The sequence below is a fragment of the Muscardinus avellanarius genome (genome assembly GCF_963383645.1).
Source record: "Muscardinus avellanarius genome assembly, chromosome: 9".
In the NCBI taxonomy this organism is placed as follows: Eukaryota; Metazoa; Chordata; class Mammalia; order Rodentia; family Gliridae; genus Muscardinus; species Muscardinus avellanarius.
The window spans coordinates 108,725,366-108,744,851 of record NC_137795.1 but is presented as its reverse complement, the minus strand read 5'-3'; the positions used below and the strand labels follow the sequence as shown (position 1 = coordinate 108,744,851).

Below are 19,486 nucleotides of genomic sequence, written 5' to 3'. Positions count from 1 at the left end.
TATCCCCAAGGTGGAGTTCAGGGAGACAGTGAGTCAGGGGTCTGAAAGGCAGGGGGTTCCTCCTGTTGGCCTCCCCTTCAGGTGCCTGTGGGATTTGTGGGGAGAGAAGGGGGCCTTGTGAGTGGAAAAACTAGCGAGCGCTGATGTTTTGGACTTAAGCGCGGCCGTGCCGTCTGAGGAAGTGGGTGCGGCTCCTCATCCTGTGTGAAACAAGCAGTAAAAATTGCTCGCGGCTGAGTTGTACATCTCGGTGACGGCAGTCTCTGGCATGCCCACTCCTGGCAGCTGAGGCCTGCATCTGTTTTCTCAATAAAGTGTAAGGGAACAACCCAGGACTGCCTGTGATTGGTGGGAAGGGTGTTTTCAGGGTGCTGGATCACGTGGAACGTGTAGGGCTGGCTGTCAAAGAATTGCCACCCACACATCTGTGCGCGTTCAAACACAAAACATGTCTCTTTATAATTATAACCCACAGGGGCTGGGTTAGGCCTCTCAAAACACCTGGCACAGTCTCTTATGGTAACTCTTCAATAAATACTGGAATGATTTAGAGATAGGCTTAAAGGCAAGATACTCCTGAGAGGAGAGAGGGGAATCTAAGTTCACCTAAGGCACACGGAGGGACTGGCATAGGCCCCAAATACTTCTGCTGGCAGGGGCCTTCCAGATCAGGCAGACCCCTGCAAGGAGAAGCAGGCCTGGAGAGAAGAGACATTTGCTCAGTCCCAGGAAATGAAGCTGGACCTCTGCAGCTTCGCAACAGACTCTGGAAGGCATCTGGAGAGGGGAGGGAGAGAGAGAGGTGGTGGCCCTGGTCAGCGGACACAAATGCGGCAGCCCCTCTCTGGGACTTGGAGTGGAGAGCCTGAGGGCTGTCAGGAGCCCAGGGGGTCTGGGCCCGGCAGGTCAAAGGCCCAGGGCACTGCGCTCCGCAGCTGCCGCTCCTGTAAGGAGAAGCTCTGGGTGCGTATGCGGCTTGTCACCTCCTGGGTGCGCAGTGTGAGCCCGAAAATGTCCTCGTGGTAGCGTTGCTGATCCTGCGGGTCGGGGGGGGGGGGGGGATGGATCGAAACCAGAACTCAAGGCTCCGCCCCGCCCCAAGAACCGCCCACCAAGGCCCCGCCCCGGTCCCGCCCCAGGCCCCGCCCCGCTCACCCGCAGCACGCCGATGACGTCGCCCGCCTCGTCCAGCTCCATGTCGCCCTCGGTGGCCAGGATTCGCTGCACCGTCTGCAGGACGCTGGTTGCCATGGTGACATCGCCGCAGACAAACATGTGGCCCCGCTCGAGGCAGAGCACGCGGTGCACCTCGGAAGCCAGCTCCGTCTTCAGGAGGTCTTGCACGTAGGTCTGAGGAGGGGCGGGGCGAGGGAGGGGGCTCGGCTGAAAGCCCCCGCGTGGGCCAGGAGGGGCCGCGTCCAGGGGCGGTCCGGGGCGGGGCTTGGGCGGAGATGGGCGTGTCCTCAAGGGCTCGGGGCGGGGCCGAGTGGGAGGGGCCGAGCCCTGGGAGGTGGGGGGCCGGGCCTGGACCCGCGCGCCCCTGGAGCTCGCTGGCGGCCCTTCGCTCCGCGCCCTGGGGTCCCGCACCTTGGGGCTGTCGGGTTCCCGGGAAAAGGCGGTGAGGACTCGGCCAAACACTCCGCGCTGCTGGGCGTCCCGCACCTCGTCGCGGTAGAGATGGTCGAGTTGGGAGCATCGGCAGCCGAACACCAGAGTCATGGGGGCCGGCTGCAGCCCTGCGAGCAACGCGCGGCTTGGGAGAGCCCCTCGCCCCCGGGGCCTCCCTCGCCCAGGCCGACTGCCCAGACTTTTGGTCGGAAGCAGCCGTTCTCTTGGCTGTTTGGCCTCTAGGGCAGTACAGGGTGCTCTCGCGGAGACCCTGCAGCACCTCGGATTTACAAACTGGATGGCGGGTGGTAGAGCCGCGCTGGAACTGGTCTCTGACTCGGAACTCCAGTGCCCTTGGCATCTCCTAACACTGCAGGCCCCTGCACCAACCCAGAGTCCCCCGCACCTTCAGCCCTCTGTTAGATCTAGCCCCCTTTTGACTGACACCCCCTCCTCAACTTGAGCAGTCTGCCCACACCCACGGGAGCGGTCCGCACGGCTCAGGATCTACCTGGGGCGTTACTGTCGTTTTCTGAGTTCCAGACCCGTTCCTTCCAGTCTTTCCTTTGACCTTAATTCAGTTCAACACCCACTAGTGCTGGCACCAGGAAGCCAAGCAGGGCCCAGCCCTTGCCTTCAGACCCTGCCGTGGTCCCATAGCTTCCGTTCACCTGGGCCCCAGTGCCTTGCCCTCTCCCCACCTCTCCCAGTAGCACCCTCTGTCCCTCCGCCGCCGCCCTGGCCTTACTTTTGCTCTCAATGTCATGCAGCCGCTCTTGCCAGAATCCTCGGAAAGGGGCGATGCCGGTGCCTGGGCCCACCAGGATGCAGGGCAAGCTGGGGTCCGGCGGCAGCCGGAAGCAGGGAGCCCTGAGCAGAGAGCAGAGAGACTCATCAGGCTGGAGTCTGGGGGGCCACAGTACCAGGTGCCATGTCTTCTGACACAGGCTGCTCCAATGATGTAGGCACGCAAGGCCTTGCTTCATGTAGCCACAGGGCCGGCCGGGCCTGCTGTGTCACTGGGAGTTTTAGTTTCAGGGCAGGACCCAAGTCCAAATTAGTGAGGCCCGGTGCTCAGCCACAGTTCTGAACTGCCTGGATGACGCCCTGTCCCCGGCCTGTTATGCGGGTCCTCTGTGCTTCCGACACCCTGGGTGACTCTGTCCTCACCCCAGCTGACTCCTCCATCCCCTGTCCTGTGTGACGCTCTCTCCACCTCTGCTTGGACCACACCCTCCGCTCCAGCCCCTTCCCATCCCACAGGCCTGTTTTACCCCCGGATGAAGCAGGGCACAAGGTCTCCCGCCTTGAGCTGGCTCAGCCACGTGGAGCAGACTCCGTAGTGCAGGGGCCCGAGCCCATCTAGGGGAGAGGGAGGAGAGGCCAGTGCGAGGGCCCGCCCGGCGAGGCCGTCCAGTGCCTGATGAGGTGAGGCCCACCCTGTTCCCAGCCTCACCCTGGGTCCGGTATGCCAACACGGCCACGGTGAGATGGATCTCCCCTGGGTGGGCGCTGGGTGCTGAGCTGACAGAGTAGTACCGGGGCTGAAGCAGGGGCAGCTGCGTGAGGAGCAGGGGTGCAGGCAGCGCCACGGACGGGAACTGCTCCAGCACCTCCAGCAGCGTGGGGCAGCGGAACCACTTCCACTCCTCGTAGCGCCGGGGGTCCTACAGGGTGGGATGCAGCGGGCTGGGAGCCCCGTGGTCCTGCCTGGTGACCTCCCTCTTTGGCCCCCCTGCTGAGCCCCCTTAGTTTCTCCTCCATTTAGGCCGCCCAGTGTCTCCTTAAGGCTGGAGACAAGCTGCTCAGCCTGGAGCAGGCACAGCGTCAGGAGAAAGTCCCGGAGGACCGCGCGTGGCGCCCCCAGCCGCCGCCCAGCTCCCCTCCTGTTCAGCTCCTGGCTCACCCAGCGGCCCCACCTGGCTGAGGGCCTCCAGCTCCTGCTGTTGGCTGGACTCTTCGGCCAGGGTGCTGAGCAGTCGGAGGAGGCGAGGGCTGGGCGGGGAGGTGATGTCCAGGAAGAAGGTGAGAGCCTGGCGCAGCGTGCAGGGGGGCAGCCGGGGGTCCCGCACCCAGCCGGGCGGAGGGCCACCTGGGGGTGCACGGGAGCTGTGACAAGGGGCCCACCCGGGAGCGCACCGTGGGAGCTGAAGTTGCTTTCTGGGGCGGACGCCGCCTCTCTGTGCTTTCCTGGCAGACCTGCGCCCAGCTGTGTGTCCAGGCACTTCTGTGTTTATTGGGGGCCGGGGGCTGCTGGACTAACGGGGCTGGGCTGGGCTCCTCTGCTGCCACTCCACCTAGTTTATTATTATTATTTTTGGGTGGTACTGGGGTTTCTGGAAGCCCTTCTACCTCTGGGCTACACTCCCAGACCTATTTTTTATATTTTTTAAAATTTGAAAACAGGGTCTCTTAAGCCAGTGCGGCTGGCTTCGAACCTGTGTGATCCTCCTGTCTCTCTCTGCCTCCCAAGCGCGGGGATTACAAGCGTGCGCCACCACGCCTGGCTAGTTTATCTTTTTGTGTGTTTAGTATTGGGTATGAACCAAGGCTGGGCATTCTACCTCCAAGCTATATCCCTAGCCCTGTTTTATTTTATTTATATTATTATTATTATTATTATTATTATTATTACTACAGTATTGGAGATGGAACTCAGGGGCATTCTGCCTCTGAGCTACACCCCCAGCCCTATTTCTTATCTTTTATTTTGAAACAGGGTCTCACTGAGTTGCAGAAAGGGCCTCACTAAGTAGCTGAGGCTGTCTGAGAACCGCGATCCTCCTGTCTCAGCCTCCTGAATGCTGGGATGACAAGCGTGCGCCACTATGCACGACTTTTTGTTTTGAATCAGGGTCTTGCTGGGCTGCTGAGCTATACGCTCAGGCTGTCCTCAAACCAGTGATCCTCCTGTCTCAGCTTCCCAAGTACTGGGATCCAGGCATGCACCATCACACCCTGCTCCACCCATTTCATCTTCTCTAGGTATTGATTTAGTAGAAGATGTCCCAGCTACAGAGCAAGCAAGACTGCTGGGGAGGCTTTGGGGCGCCCAGAAGGAGGGGGCAACCTTTTAGGGGCACGCGGGGCCGGTTCTGATAAGCAGCCCATGCTTTGTGTGGACCATCCAGCAAGGCCAGACTGGCAGGGGTGGTACAGCTGGCTTCAAGCTAGTGCCAGGCTGTGAAGGGAAGTGCAGCCCTGCCGGGCTGATCTCTGGGGGTCCTGGGCGGGGGATGGCGCAGACCCTCACCGGGGCTGCCCTTCTCCAGCTGCTCCACAGCCACGGGCTCTCCGGGTGGCGGTGGGTCCTCCACGCGGCTCAGCAGCGCTTCCACGAGGCCGGGCCGGTTGGGTGGGCAGACGCCTATGTGGTCCCCCGGCTGGTACTGCAGCCCCTCCTGGCCGCCCGTGTCCAAGCGCACCAGGATCGTGGCCCGGCTGGGGGTGGAAAGGGCAGTGACGTGGGGTGGGGTCGAGAAGGCGATGTTGGGGGAGCAGGTGGGAGGAGGAGGACCAGTGCCTGGGGAGGAGGGTGGGGGAGCAGCGCCAGGTGGGAGGAGGAGGACCAGTGCCTGGGGAGGAGGGGGAGGCGCTTCCCCTCACGTGGATTTGCTGCTCTGCAGGTTTTCCACCGAGAGGACCCTGGCCTGGAACATCTTCCTCCTGTGCACGTGCATCAGGCCTGGGGAGGGGGTGGGCGGAAACAAGGATGAGTGGGGGGAGGCCCTCAAGAATGAGAGGAGGGAGTCCTGGGGACCGCAGAGCGCAGCTGGGTCAGGGAGGGATGGGCGCACCTGGCAGCAGCTGCAGGCCCTCGGCCTGGGCACTCAGCCGGTACCGCTGGCGCTTCCAGCTGCGCTTGGGGCTGAAAATGTCCCGGGCGGCGGCCTTGGCGTCCTCTCCCACGCAGAATGTCTCACAGGAGGCCTGAGGGCCGGCAGGCGAGGGCTGAGGACCTGCTCCTGTGGGGTCCCCCACAACCTCCTGCCTTTCGTGGTGAGCATAGGAATCAGGGTGCCCCAGGCAGAGGGAAGATGAGGTCACCCAGCTGAGGCCTGGGCCGTGCTCACGGTGGCCTGTCCTGCAGGTCTAAGTCCTGGTGGTTGCATGGGGACCCTGCTGACTCCTCTATGCATGGCGACTTGTCCCAGCGCTAATTAGGTATCTAATAAATGTTGGTCCCGTAGCCCAGGGAGCACAGCGCTCGGCATATAGTGGCTTAGTGAAGACAGCGGGGTCTCAGACCTGCATCTGATCTGTGTGTGTGTGTGTGTGTGTGTGTGTGTGTGTGTGTGTGTGTAGGGGGGCACTGGGGATCAAACTCAGAGACATTTATTCTACCTCCGAGCTGCAACCCCAGCCCTATTTTAGGGTCTCACTAAGCAGCTGAAGAATGCTGGGATTACAAGTGTGCACCACCACACCCGGCTCCCAGCCCTTGTTATGTATTTTTTTTTTTTTTGCAGTAATTGGGATGGAACCCAGTAGTCTTCTACCTCCGAGCTACACCTCCATCCCTATTTTATATTTTATTTGGAAACAGGGTCTCACTAAGTTGCTCTGAGCCTCATTAAGCTGCTGAGGCTGGTTGCTAACCTGCGATCCTCTGTCTCAGCCTCCCAAGTACTGGGATTATAAGCGTGGGCCATGCCCGGTTTATATTTTGTTTTGAAACAGTATCTTGCTGGGATGTTGAGGCTGGTCTCAAACCTGCATGGTTCCTCCAGTCTCACTGTTCCAAGCACTGGGGCCGTAGGTGTGTGCCGCGGCACCTGGATGCGTTTGAATTCTCACTCCTGCACTTAGATCTTACATGCCTCAGTTTCCTCATCTAGCAACTCATACGGTTCTAGTGAAGCTTAGGTGAGACTTTATGGAAACCCCTTAGCTCAGCATGTGCAGGTAATAGTGCTGCTTTACTGTGGAGGGGCAGGATGGAGGGTGAATGTTCTAACTCTCTGTTTCTTTTATTTATTTTTGGTACTGGGAATGGAACCCAGGGGCATTCTACCTCTGAGCTACACCCCCAGCCTTGTTTTTTATTCTTTATTTTGAAACAGTCTCACTAAGTTGCAGAGGGCCTCACTAGGTGGCTGAGGCTGGCCTTGAACCTGCAGGTTCTACTTCAGCCTCCCAAGTACTGGGATTCGGAGCATGCGCCACCATGCCCGGCTTATCTCTCTGTTTCTGATCAAGTGCAGTTCTGGCCAGCTGCTTGGCAGGCCCCAGCCTTGAGATCCGGGGCATGCCTGTGATTGGCTGAGCCCATCACCAGGTTTTGTTGCTGTTCCCCTGGTGGTGTGTACAGTCTTATATCTCTTCCTTCCTTCCTTCGCTCCCTCCCTTCCTTCCTATCCCTACTGCTACTGGCCCCGTGAGGCCAGTCTTCCTGCCTCTCAGATACGCCAATGGTTCCCCCACCAAAGTCAGATCTCCCAAACCCGAGGTTGTGTTGCGCGGGAGGCCGAGACAAGACAGTTGCAAGTTCTTGCTCAGCCTCAGCAACCAAGTGAGACCCTGTCTTATAATAATAAAAATAAAAATAAAGAATTGGGCCTCCACAGCTCAGTGAGACCCTGTTTCAAAATAAGGAATAAAAATAGGGCAGGGGGTGTGGCTCGGAAGTCAAATGCCCCTGGGTTTCACCCCCAGACCCGCAAAAAAAAAAAAAAAAAAAAAAAAAAAAAAAAAAAGAACAGGGAGCAGGACGTGATGGTGCATGCCTGTAATCCCAGTACTTGGGAGGCTGAGATGGGAGATCGCAGGTTCAAGGCCAGCCTCAGCAAGTAGTGAGACTCTCAGTGACCTAGCTGAGATCTTTATAAAAGAGATTATAAAAAGGGCTGAGCTGGTGTGATGCTCTTAGTCCTTGTACTTGGGAGGTGGAGACAGGAGGATTCTGCAGAGTCAGGGACAGTCTCAGCAAGTAGTGAGACTCATTAACCTGCAAGACCCTATTTCCAAATAAAGAATAAAAATTAGGGCTGGGGGTAAAGCTCAGAGGTAGAAACCCCCTGGATTCAATCCCCAGTACTGAAAAAAGTAAAACATAAAAAGGGATGGAGGTATAGGTCAGAGGCAGAATGCTCCCGAGTTCAAGCCCTAGCACCACAAGTAAGTAAGTAGAGAGTTGGGGATGTGAGCTGGGTGTGGCGGCAGGCACCTGCAATCCTAGTACTGGGGAGGCTAAGACAAGAGGATTGCAGGTGTGAGGCCAGCTTCGGCAACACAGGGAGACCCTATTTAAAAAAAGACTGGAGGTTTAGCTTAGAGGTAGAATACCCTGGGTTCAATACCGAGTACCAAAAAACAAAAACAAAAAATAGAAAAAAAAACCCAAACAAAAAGAGTTGGGGATGTACTACAGTGGGAGAGTGCCCCTGGGTCCAATAAATAAATATTAAATAAAAACAGTAAGTGTATGGGCTTGCCCTACTCCCTTTACCTTTATCCTCTAAGTCGTTCTCGTCCCCTCTCCCCCCTCTGGGCCTGCTTCTCCAGCTTGCCTCCCCTTCCCAGCAAGCCCTCCCCCCCCCCCCGCCCCTTCCCTGGCTCTGGACCCACAGCTGCCTTCAGCTCTGAGCTCCAGATGCACAGATGCCGGGGCGGCCTGCCCTGGGCAGCGTCAGTACTGGGAGAACCAGCCGCTGCTCTGCTCCAGGCACCATTCCCAGATAGGCAGCGCGGGCTCCGGAAAAGTCCAGTTCCTGGGAGCCTCCCCTGGCCAGGTCATCCCTCTCGGCCAGGCCCTGTCTGACGCCCGGTGACTTCCTGGCATTCTATCTTCCAGATACAAACTGCAATACTGCAGTCCCGGTGGTCCCTGCGAGGGACGGAGCAGCCCACGCAGGCCGGGAGACTCACATCTGGGGCCCCAGGGGCTCACCTGGAAGGCGGCCTGGGCCCAGCCGCGGAAGGCCTCCTCCTGGCCGCACAGCTCGTCGCCCTGGCCCAGCTGCAGGAGCCGCTCTCCACCCAGCTCCTCCAGCCGCGTGTCCACCGCCCGCGCAAAGGCACAGAAGTGGGGGTACGCCCGGGAGCCCAGCCCGAACACGCAGAACCTGGGGCGCAGGGAACCGTGAGCGGAGCGCCCCGGGCCAGCCCAGGGCGGCCCCAGCAGCCTGGCCCCTGCGCACCCCCGGCGCGGCCCCCAACCTGAGGGTGCCCAGGGCCCCCGCGCTGTCCGTGTTACTGCACTCCTTCCTCTTCCGCCGCCAGGACGACACCAGCGGGTCTGAGCAGGACACACTGTTGAAGCGGATTTTGTAACTCCTGGCGAGAGAAGACGGACACCCGAGTGTTACAGCGGACTGGGGACCCGCGTAGGCCTGGCATTAGGGGACAGCATTAGGGCTCCCGCCCCTGGGGCAGGATGGACCCCTGCCTTTGGGTGAGGCTGTGGGGGTTCTGCTGTGCCTCCCCTCCTGTGGAGGAGGCCTCAGGACTCCCCAGCCTCTCCAAGTCCTGGAACCCCCGAGTGGGCAGGTCCCTGGGGAAGGAGGAGATGGCACCCAGGGCTCCAGCTTGTCGGGAAGGACTTGGGGCTCAGGGCGGGGTGGGTGCTCCACTGCCCCCCAGCTGCCACGTCCACTCACTTGTGCTGCTCTGGCCGAGGGGAGCTGTTGTAGGGGCCGGACATCTCCATCAGGGCCGCAGCGAAGCTCTGCCCAAGGAAGGGGGTCACACCATGATTAGTTTTTATTTTATTTTTATTTTTTTATTTTTTGGTGGTACTGGGGGTGGAACCCAGAGGCTTTCTACCTCTGGGCTATACTCCCAGACCCATTTATATTTTATTTGGAAACAGGGTCTCACTAAGTTGCTGAGAGCCTCACTAAGTAGCTGAGGCTGGTTTCTAACCTGTGTGATCCTCCTGTCTCAGCCTCCCAAGCGCGGGGATTACAAGCGTGCGCCACCATGCCTGGATTAGTTTTTTTTTTTTTTTTTTTTTTCTGTGCTGGGGATGGAACCCAGGGGCTTTCTACCTCCGAGTGACACCCCCAGCCCTATTTTTTATTCTTTATTTTGAAAAGGGTTTCATTGAGTTGCAAAGGGCGTCACTAAGTAGCTGAGGCTGTCCTGGAACCACGATCCTCCGGTCTCAGCCTCCTGAATGCTGGGATTACAAGTGTGAGCCACCATGCCCGGTGGGTTAGTCATGTTTTATACTGTCAAATGATACAGAGACTGAAAACTGTACTGGTTGGTCCTTATTCTTTATTAGTAACTAATAATTTTTGTTTTGAAAACTGTCAAAAGAGGCTTGGCTTTTTGCAAAATTACACTACAGAAAGGTGTGAAATAATATGAGAAAGACTATCCTCCAGCTTTACCTCCCTGGTGTGTGCACCGTGCTGATGGGTAGAAACTACCTAGCTGTGGCCGGGCGTGGTGACGCACGCTTGTAATCCCCGCGCTTGGGAGGCAGAGACAGGAGGATCATGCAGGTTCGAAGCCAGTTGCGCGCGCTGGCTTAGGAGACCCTGTTTCCAAATAAAAAAATGTAAAAATAGGTCTGGGAGTGTAGCCCAGAGGTAGAAGGGCTTCCAGGAACCCCAGTACCACCAAAAAAAAAAAAAAAAAAGAAAAAAAAAAAGAGCATCCCTGGGTTCAGTCCTTAGCACTGTAACAAAACCACCAAATCAAAGAAACAAAATCAAAGAAACAAACCCCAAAGCCCTACCTAGGCCGCTGCGTGTCTTATCCAGCACAGCACAGTGAGGTGGCCCTTGTTTAACTCCCGTGTGACCTGGAGCTGACTGTGGCTTGAGAGAGGCTCCAGTCACACATCTCTAGCCTGGGCAAAGAGATCAATTCTAGATTTGAGCCAGGCCAGGTGGCGCACACTTGAAATCCTTAGGAGGCTGAGACAGGAGGCTCACAGATTTGCGGCCAGCCTCAGCAACTTAGCGAGGCCCTCTGCAACTTAGCAAGACCCTATTTCAAAATGAAAACTAAAAGCCGGGTGTGGTGGCGCATGATTTTAATCTCAGTACTCGGGAGGCTGAGACAGGAGGATCGTGCAGGTTTGAAGCCAGCCTCAGCTACTGAGTGAGGCTCTCAGCAACTTAGTGAGACCCTGTTTCCAAATGAAATATAAAATAGGTCTGGGAGTATAGCCCGGAGGTAGAAAGCCCCTGGGTTTCATTCCCTGCAACACACACACACACACACACACACACACACACACACACACACACACACCAAAAAAAAGAGAGTAAAATAAAATAGGACTGGGGATGTAGCTTGGAGGTAGAATGCCTTTTTGGTTCAGTCCCTAGTACCACAAAAATAAATAAATGAATTCTAGGTTTGAAATATAATTCCTAATGAATGCATACTGCTATCAACTATCATAAGATAAAAAGTCAGAAATTGAAGCCAGGAGTGGCAGTGCACACCTGTAATCCCAATACTTGGGAGACAAGGCAGGAGGATGGCAGGTTCCGGGCCAATTTAGCGACACCCTCAGCCACTTTGTGAGACCCTGTTTAAAAGGGGGTGAGGGCCGGGTGTGGTGGTGCACGCTTGTAATCCCCGCGCTTGGGAGGCCGAGACAGGAGGATCGCATGAGTTCAAAGCCAGCCTCAGCTACTTAGTGAGGCTCTCGGCAACTTAGTGAGACCCTGTTTCCAAATAAAATATAAAAAAAAAGGTCTGGGAGTATAGCCCGGAGGTAGAATGCTTCTGGGTTCCACCCCCAGTACCACCAAAAAAATAAAAATAAAAAATAAAATAAAAATAAATAAATAAATAAAAGGGGGTGGGGGAATGGGTGTGTATCTGAAAGATAGAATTCCACTGAGTTCTATCCCCAGCACCTCAAATTTTAAAAAAAAGTCCTAAATCGAACTATCCTAAATTAGGGACCACCTGTACCTATATCATATATATGGATATTTATAATTTTTTATGGTATTGAAGATTGACCCAGAGGCATTCTACCTCTGAGCTACACCCACAGCCCTAATCTGATTTTGAAACAGGATCTCACTAAGTTGCTGGGGGCCTTTCTAAGATGCTGAGGCTGTCTGCAGACGCGGTGGGGTGCTCAGCTCTTGCTGTGGCAGCCGGGTGGGGCAGGGTGGCGCTTTCCTGTCCACATCGACGCTGGACGTGACAGTCGCCAGTGCATTAGCCAGTTTCATGGGTGGACAGAACCCATGCAGGGCTCTGGTGGTCCTACCCCGAAGGCCGTGTGCCCCGTATCTTGTGGTGCCAAGGAAATGGCTTGGGACTACGTGAAATGAACAAGCCCGAAGCCAAAAGGATGTCACATCTGAACACTAACTGTCGATGCAGCCGGGCGCTGTGCTCCTCTGGGTCACCTGCTTATCACTGACTGGAATTTCATTTCTTTTTTTTTTTTTCTTTTTTCTTTTGTGGTTCTGAGGATTAAACCTAGGGGCATTTTTTGTTTTTATTTTCATTTTTTTTGCGGTACTGGGAATGGAACCCAGGGCTATTCTAACTCTGAGCTACACCCCTCAGCTCTATTTTTCATTCTTTGTTTTTGAAACAGGGTCTCATTGAGTTGCAAAGAACCTCACTAAGTAGCTGGGGCTGTACTGGAACCGCGATCCTCCTGTCTCAGCCGCCCAAATGCTGGATTACAAGCGTGCGCCACCACGCTGGCTCTCATTTTTGTTTTGAACAGGATTTCACTAGGCTGCTGAGAATTTCCCTACTTGCTGAGGCTGTCTGTGAACCTGCCATCCTCCCATCTCAGCCTCCTAAGTACTGGGATTGCAGGTGTGCGCTACCACGCCTAACTATATTTCATTTTGCATTTTTATTTTTTTGCGGTACTGGGATGGAACCCATTCTACCACTTAGCTATACCCCCAACCCCATTTTTTATTCTTTATTTTGGAACCGGGTCTCACCGAGTTGCAGAGGGCCTCACTAAGTAGCTGAGGCTGTCCGCAAACCGTGATCCTCCTGTCTCAGACTCCCCTATGCTGGGATTACAAGCATGTGCCACCGTGCCTGGCTCGTATTTCCATTTCTGAATGCATGTTGAAGTATAACCTTTAGAAAAGCACACTTTGGGCAGGCCCGGCAGTGCAAGTCTATATAATACCAGGTACCGGGGAGGCTGAGGCAGGCGGCAAGTTTGACACCAGCCCGGGCAACTTAGAGAACTTGTCTCAAAAAATAAAAAATAAAAAGGGCTGGATGTAGCTCAGTAGCACAGTGTTGGTCTAGCATGTGTGAGGCCCTGGGTTCAGTCTCCAGTACTGAAAAAAAAACCAACCCAAATGCATCTATAGAAAATGTTTAGCTGGCCGGGCGTGGTGGCGCACGCTTGTAATCCCCGCGCTTGGGAGGCAGAGACAGGAGGATCGCGCAGGTTCGAAGCCAGCCGCGCGCGCTGGTTTAGGAGACCCTGTTTCCAAATAAGAAAAAAATGTAAAAATAGGTCTGGGAGTGTAGCCCGGAGGGCTTCCAGGAACCCCAGTACCACCAAAAAAAAAAAAAAAAAAAAAAAAAATGTTTAGCTGCACAGATTTTCACAGAACATACCTGTGTAATTGACACCCCATCAAGAACCATTATCAGTATCCCAGAAGTCACCTTGTGTCCCCATCCTAGGGGAACCAGCCACTCTCCTGATTTCATTTCCTCCCTCCCTCCTTTCCTTCCTTCCTTCCTTCCTTCCTTCCTTCCTTCCTTTCTTCCCTCTTCCGTCCCTCCTTCCCTCGCTCCCTTCATCCTTTGTGTGTATGTATGGTACTGGGGATTGAACCCAAGGGCATTCTACCTCCAAACTAAACCCCCAGCCCTATTTTATTTTTTGTTTTGGAACAGGGTCTCTCTAGGTTGCTAAGGGTGTCGCTAAGTTGCTGAGGCTGGCCTCGATCCTCCTACCTCAGCCTCCCAAGCATTGGGGTCACCATGCCCAGCTCACCCGTATGTTTGGACGGTCGTGTAAGTGCAGTGTGCTCTAATTAGTTTCACCGACTGCTGTATCACATTTGAACGTGCCATTTAGCAAGTCTCTTGTTGCTTGTCATTTGAATTGTTTCCAGTATGGGGTGTTATGAATAATGCTACTATAAATATTATTTTTTGGATTATTGGTGAATATATTCATTTTCTGTGGGGTGTATTCCTATATTTGCTCCATTTAAAAATTGAGGATAAAATTTAGCCAGTTATGGTGGCACACACTTGTAATCCTAGCATTTGGGAGGCTGAGACAAGAGGATCGCGGTTTGCGGACAGCCTCAGATACTTAGTGAGGCCCTTTACAACTCAGTGAGACCCTATTTCAAAATAACGAATAATGCCCGCGCTTGGGAGGCGGAGACAGGAGGATCGCGCAGGTTTGAAGCCAGCCTCAGCTGGCTTAAGAGACCCTGTTTCCAAATAAAATATAAAATAGGTCTGGGAGTGTAGCCTGGAGGTAGAAGGCCCCTGAGTTCCATCCTCAGGACCACCAAATAAATAAATATAAAAGAAAAGAAAAGAAAGAATAAAAAATAGGGCTGGGGGTGTAGCTCAGGTAGAATGCCCCTGGATTTCATCCTCAGAACCACCAAAATAAATAAATAAATAAATATTAAAAAATAATAATTGAGGGTAAAATTTAAATGCATAAGTTTTGCTTTTGTTTTTTGGTACTGGGGGTTGAACCCAGCGGCATTCTGCCTTCTAGCTAAACAGCCAGCCTTTTTAAAATTTATTTATTTATTTATTTATTTATTATTTACTTATGGTATTAGGGATTGGACCCAGGGGCATTCTGCCTCTGAGCTACACCCTTGCCCTATTTCATTTTTTATTTTGAAACAGGATCTCACTAAGTTGTAGTGGACCTCGCCAAACAACTGAGGCTGGTCTTGAACCTGCGATCCTCCTATCTCAGCTGTACCACCACACCTGGCCAAGTTACTGAGGGTCTTGGTAAGTTGCTGAGGCTGGCCTTGAACCTCTGACCCTCCTGTTTCAGTCTCCCTCTGGGAATTACAAGCAGGCGCCACCATGCCGGCTTGAAATGCATAAATCTTCAGGGTGCGGTTCAATCTGTTTGACTATTTAGCAGTTATCAAAAAAAAAGTAAACTTACATCTACGCTGTGACCCAGCAATTCTACTTACTCCTAGGTGTTGATCCAAAAGAAATGAAAACATCAACCCACAAAAGCCTGGTACAAGAATGTTCTTAGCAGCTTTATTCATAATAGCCCCAAACTGGAAACAGCCCAAGCGTCTATCAGCAGGAGACCGATAAACAAGCGGGCTGTTCACACAATGAACGCCTTTGAGCAGGAGAAAGGAACGAACTAACGAGGCATGCCACAGCTTAACCACGAGGGATCTGGAAAGCAGGCCGGCAGGTGCCACGGACTGTGCGCTGGCTGCACCTACATGGCGTTCTGGAGCAGGTGCCAAGGCTGCTGCCTGACGGAGCTAGAGGAGGCCGACTTGAGGCTTGCTGGGGGCTTCCTAGGCTGATGCAAGTAGTCGCTGTCTTGTTAGGACTGTGGATACCTGGGACCGTATACTACTTTTATGCTAAAAAGAGTTAAGTCATGGCACAGGTGATGGGCCCTTTGTTCTCAGAATTTGTGTGTTGGGAACCTAGTCCCCAGTGCTGTGTGTTAATGCTGTTTGGAGGGGGAGCTGGGAGATGATGGTTTTAAGGGCTCCGCCGCACGGGTGGATCAACCCGCTCACAGGTTCATAAGACCAATGGGTTGAGTGGGAGGAGTGTGGTTATAAAACCAAGCTCTTGCTGGCTGGCTTGCCCTGTCTCCCCATGTGGCACCCTCCGCCATGTCATGGTGGAGCAAGGAGACCCCCAGATGCTGAGCAAGTGCCGAGCAAGGGTAGTGTGTGTGTGTGTGTGTGTGTGTGTGTGTGTGTGCGCACGCGGTACTGGGGATTGAACTTCCTTTGAGCTATACCCCTAACCTGCTCGCTCTTTCTTTCTTTCTTTCTTTCTTTCTTTCTTTCTTTCTTTCTTTCTTTCTTCCTTTCTTTCGGTACTGGGGATGGAATCCAGGGGCTTTTCTACCTCTGGGCTATACTCCCAGACCTATTTTATATTTTATTTGCAAAACAAGGTCTCACTAAGTTGCTGAGAGCCTCACTAAGTAGCTGAGGCTGGCTTTGAACTTGTGTGATTTTCCTGTCCAGCCTCCCAAGTGTGGGGATTACAAGAATCTGCCACCACGCCTGGCTACTCTTCATTTTTTATTATTTTATTTTATTTTTGGCACTGGGGATTGAACCTACAGGCATTCTACTTCCAAGCTATACCCCCAGCCTGATTTTTTATTTCTTTATTTGGAAACAGGGTCTCACTAGGTTTCTGATAGCCTTGCTACATTGCCGGGGCTGGCTTTGAGCCTGCTATCCTTCTGTCTCAGCCTCCCAATTACTGGAATTACAAGCGTGCACTACCACACCTAGCTTTACTTTTTATTTTTTGAAAGAGGGTCTCACTAAGTTGCAGAGGGCCTCACTAAGATCAGTCTGGCCGCAAACTTGTGATCCCCCTGTCTTAGCCTCCCAAGTACTGGGATTAGAAGTGTGTGTCACCACGCCTGACTATTTTTTTTGTTTTTATTTTGAAATGAAGTCTCCCTAAGTCACTGAAGTTGGCCTTAAGCCTGAGACTGGGGGGCTACTGGGCAGTGAATCCAGGGGCATTCTCAGCTACATCCTAGACCTCTTTTCAAAATTAGTTAATTAATGAATTAATTATTTTGCAGTACTGGGGATGGAACCCAGGGACATTCTACCTCCAAGCTACAACCCCAGCCCTATTTTATTCTTTATTTTGAAACCAGGTCTCCCTAAGTTTCAGAAGGCCTCACTAAGTAGCTGAGACTGGCTGCAAACCTGCAGTCTTCCCGTTTCAGCTTCCTGAGTACTGGGATTTCAAGCGCCCACCACCAGGCCTGGCCATCATTTTTATTTTATTTTATTTTTTGGTGGTACTGGGGTTCCTGGAAGCCCTTCTACCTCCGGGATACACTCCCATGGGCTACACTTCCAGATCTATTTTTTAACATTTTTTTTTTTTATGTGGAAACAGGGTCTCTTAATCCAGTGTGGCTGGCTTCGAACCTGCGCGATCCTCCTGTCTCCGCCTCCCAAGCGCGGGGATGACAAGCGTGCCCACCACGCCCGGCCATCATTTTGTATTTTTTGAAACGGTCTCTCGTGAGTAGCTGACAGTCTTGCTATGTTGCTGAAGCTGAGCTCTGACCTGTAGCTTCCTGTGTCACTTTTCAAGTTACTGGGATTACAGGCCTCGGCCACCAGACCCCGTGTGTATTTTTCTTTACAAGGCAGATGAGAAAGAGGGTGATGAGGACAGGAAGACAAGGGAAATGATTTCCGAGAGAATGCAAGCCTGCGTGTGGATATTCAGGGCAGTAGAGCAGGTACCTAGCGCTAACAAGGCGCCTGGAGCCGGACCACAGAAGAGGGCGAGGAAGCACATGTGGAGACGCGGAAGCTGGGAGGACCGTGTCACCAGGAGGCGCCCAGGGGGCTCTAGGTTTTGTTCCTTGAAAGATTTGTTGAGCAAGTGAAGTTGTCTAACCTGTGTTAGCATTTAAACAGTCCTCCCTCCCTCCCTTCCTTCCTTCCTTCCTTCCTTCCTTCCTTCCTTCCTTCCTTCCTTCCTTCGTATTGGGGATTGAAACCAGTGTGCATGTGGGGTTTACTACTGAGCTACACCCCCAGTCTTTTTTATTTTTTATTTTGAAACAGGGTCTTCCTAAATTACTGTGTGCTGGCCTCAAACTTGTGATCCTCCTGCCTCAGCCTCCCAAGTACTAACTAGAATTACAGGCCTGTTCTGCCATGTCCCCTCTATTCTTTCTTTTTGTGAAGAAAAGAAGGCTGAGATAGGATTGCAGGTTCAAGGCCAGCCGCAGCAACTTAGTGAGACTTTGTTTCAAATTAAAAACTAAGAACCGGGTGTGGTGGCTCATGCTTGTAATCCCAGCACTTGGGAGGCTGAGACAGGAGGATGGCATAGGTTTGAAGCCAGCCTCAGCTATTTAGTGAGGCTCCCAGCAACTTAGTGAGACCCTGTTTCCAAATAAAGTATAAAATAGGTCTGGGAGTATAGCCCCTGGGTTCCACCCCCAGTACCACAAGAAAGAAAAGAAAAAAGACTAAAATAAAAACTAAAGCGGGGCATGGTGGCACACACTTGTAATCCTAGCATTCGGGAGGCTGAGACCGGAGGATCGTGTTTCGCGGACAGCCTCAGCTACTTAGTGAGGCCCTCTGCAGCTCAGTGAGACCCTGTTTCAAAATAAAGAATAAAAAATAGGGCATGAGGTGTAGTTCAGAGGTCGAATGCCCCTGGGTTCCATCTCCAGACCCGCAAAAAATAAAAAATAAAAATAAAAAAAAAAACTAAAATAGGGCTGGGGGTGTAGCTCAGAGGTAGAATTCTCCTGGGTTCAATCCCCAATACCACACACACACACACACACACACACACACACACACACACACACACACAATAAATAAATAAGTAAATAAAATTTAAAAATAAGAAAAAGGAAAGCTAAAGTAGGGGTTGCTGCGTGGGAACCCCACGTGTCAGTACCCAGCCTGGCCTCTGGTCAGGCAGGAAGGGCCTTTCTCACATTAAAACCTTGCACCAATGCTGGCAGGGACCTGGGGCGGCAGAGCAGCGTGGCCTGTGCCACCCAGGCCCCTTACCAGGCGCCCCTCCCGTGGGGCTCCCTGCGCACCTCCGCTTTCCTCCCAGGTGTGTGCACACCTGTGTGTAAGCCCCTGTCCAGCTGCTCCAATTTTGCTGGCTCCCGCAGCCCGGCGGCCCTTTTCCCGGGGCGCCTCACCTCTCCGTTCTCCGGGGGGTCCCCGTTCCCGAACGTACTGGTGACCACCACCACCAGCGCCTCGTGCTCCAGGGACACCACGTCGTACTCGTCCATGCACAGGACCTGTGGGTGAGAGCACCATGGTCCAGCCTCGGCCCGCTGCCCGCTGCCCGCTGCCCGCTGCCCGCTCCTTCTCGTCTTGGAGGAACTGGATTCATGTCCTGCCCTGACCCCCGAATTCTGTGGATTCTGGCTCCTCGTGAGCCCTAACTTTTTTGCGGTATTTGGGATTGATCTCAGGGGTATTCTACCTTTGAGCTATACTGCAGTCCGTGTGTGTGTGTGTGTGTGTGTGTGTGTGTGTGTGTGTGTGTGTGTGATGGTGTTAGGGATTGAACCCAGGGGCATTTTACTTCCAAGTTACATCCTCAGCCTTACTTTATTTTTTTATTTGGAAACAGTCTCAAGTTGCTGAGGCTGGCTGGGGACCTGTGATCCTCATGTCTTAGCACTTTTTTTTTTTTTGGTTCTGAAGATAGAACCTTGGGACATTTTACCTCTGAGCTACACCTCCAACCCTAATTTATTATTATTATTATTATTATTATTATTATTATTAATTATTTTTGTGGTACTGGTGATGGAACCCAGGGGCCTACTACTTCCAGGCTATACCCCTAGACCTATTTTATTTTGTGGTACTGGGGACTACACCTGGGGCATTCTACCTCCATGCTACATTTCCAGCCCTCTCATTTATTTATTTATTTATTTATTTATTTATTTATTTATTTATTTATTTATTTATTGAAACAGCATTTCACTAAGTTGCAGACAGCCTCACAAGTTGAAGGCTGGCAAGGAACCTCCGATCTTCCTGTCTTGGCCTCCCAAGTACCAGGATTACAAGTGTGCACCACCACATGCCCTGCTCTATTTTATTTTTTATTTGGAAACAGTCTCACTAAGTTGCTGACAGCCTCACTAAGTTGCTGAGGCTAGCTTTGAACCTGCCATCCTCCTGTCTCAGACTCCCAAGTACTGGGACTACAA

General features: G+C 53.0%; 1 protein-coding gene across 1 annotated transcript in view; it reads right to left on the bottom strand.

Annotated features, from left to right (window-relative positions):
* Nucleotides 1–875: 875 nt before the first annotated feature.
* The window catches only part of NOS3 (nitric oxide synthase 3), a gene marked incomplete at both ends in the record, with an annotated part of 28,087 nt that continues 9,476 nt past the window's right edge, over nt 876–19,486 (bottom strand). The window contains 14 exons of the mRNA XM_080701045.1: nt 876–1,037; nt 1,156–1,350; nt 1,588–1,736; nt 2,357–2,478; nt 2,883–2,970; nt 3,065–3,275; nt 3,528–3,700; nt 4,862–5,049; nt 5,215–5,293; nt 5,406–5,538; nt 8,498–8,672; nt 8,767–8,883; nt 9,207–9,274; nt 18,452–18,556. Of these exons, the coding sequence (XP_080557171.1) occupies nt 876–1,037; nt 1,156–1,350; nt 1,588–1,736; nt 2,357–2,478; nt 2,883–2,970; nt 3,065–3,275; nt 3,528–3,700; nt 4,862–5,049; nt 5,215–5,293; nt 5,406–5,538; nt 8,498–8,672; nt 8,767–8,883; nt 9,207–9,274; nt 18,452–18,556 (1,965 nt within the window). The remainder of the gene's footprint in view (nt 1,038–1,155; nt 1,351–1,587; nt 1,737–2,356; nt 2,479–2,882; nt 2,971–3,064; nt 3,276–3,527; nt 3,701–4,861; nt 5,050–5,214; nt 5,294–5,405; nt 5,539–8,497; nt 8,673–8,766; nt 8,884–9,206; nt 9,275–18,451; nt 18,557–19,486) is intronic.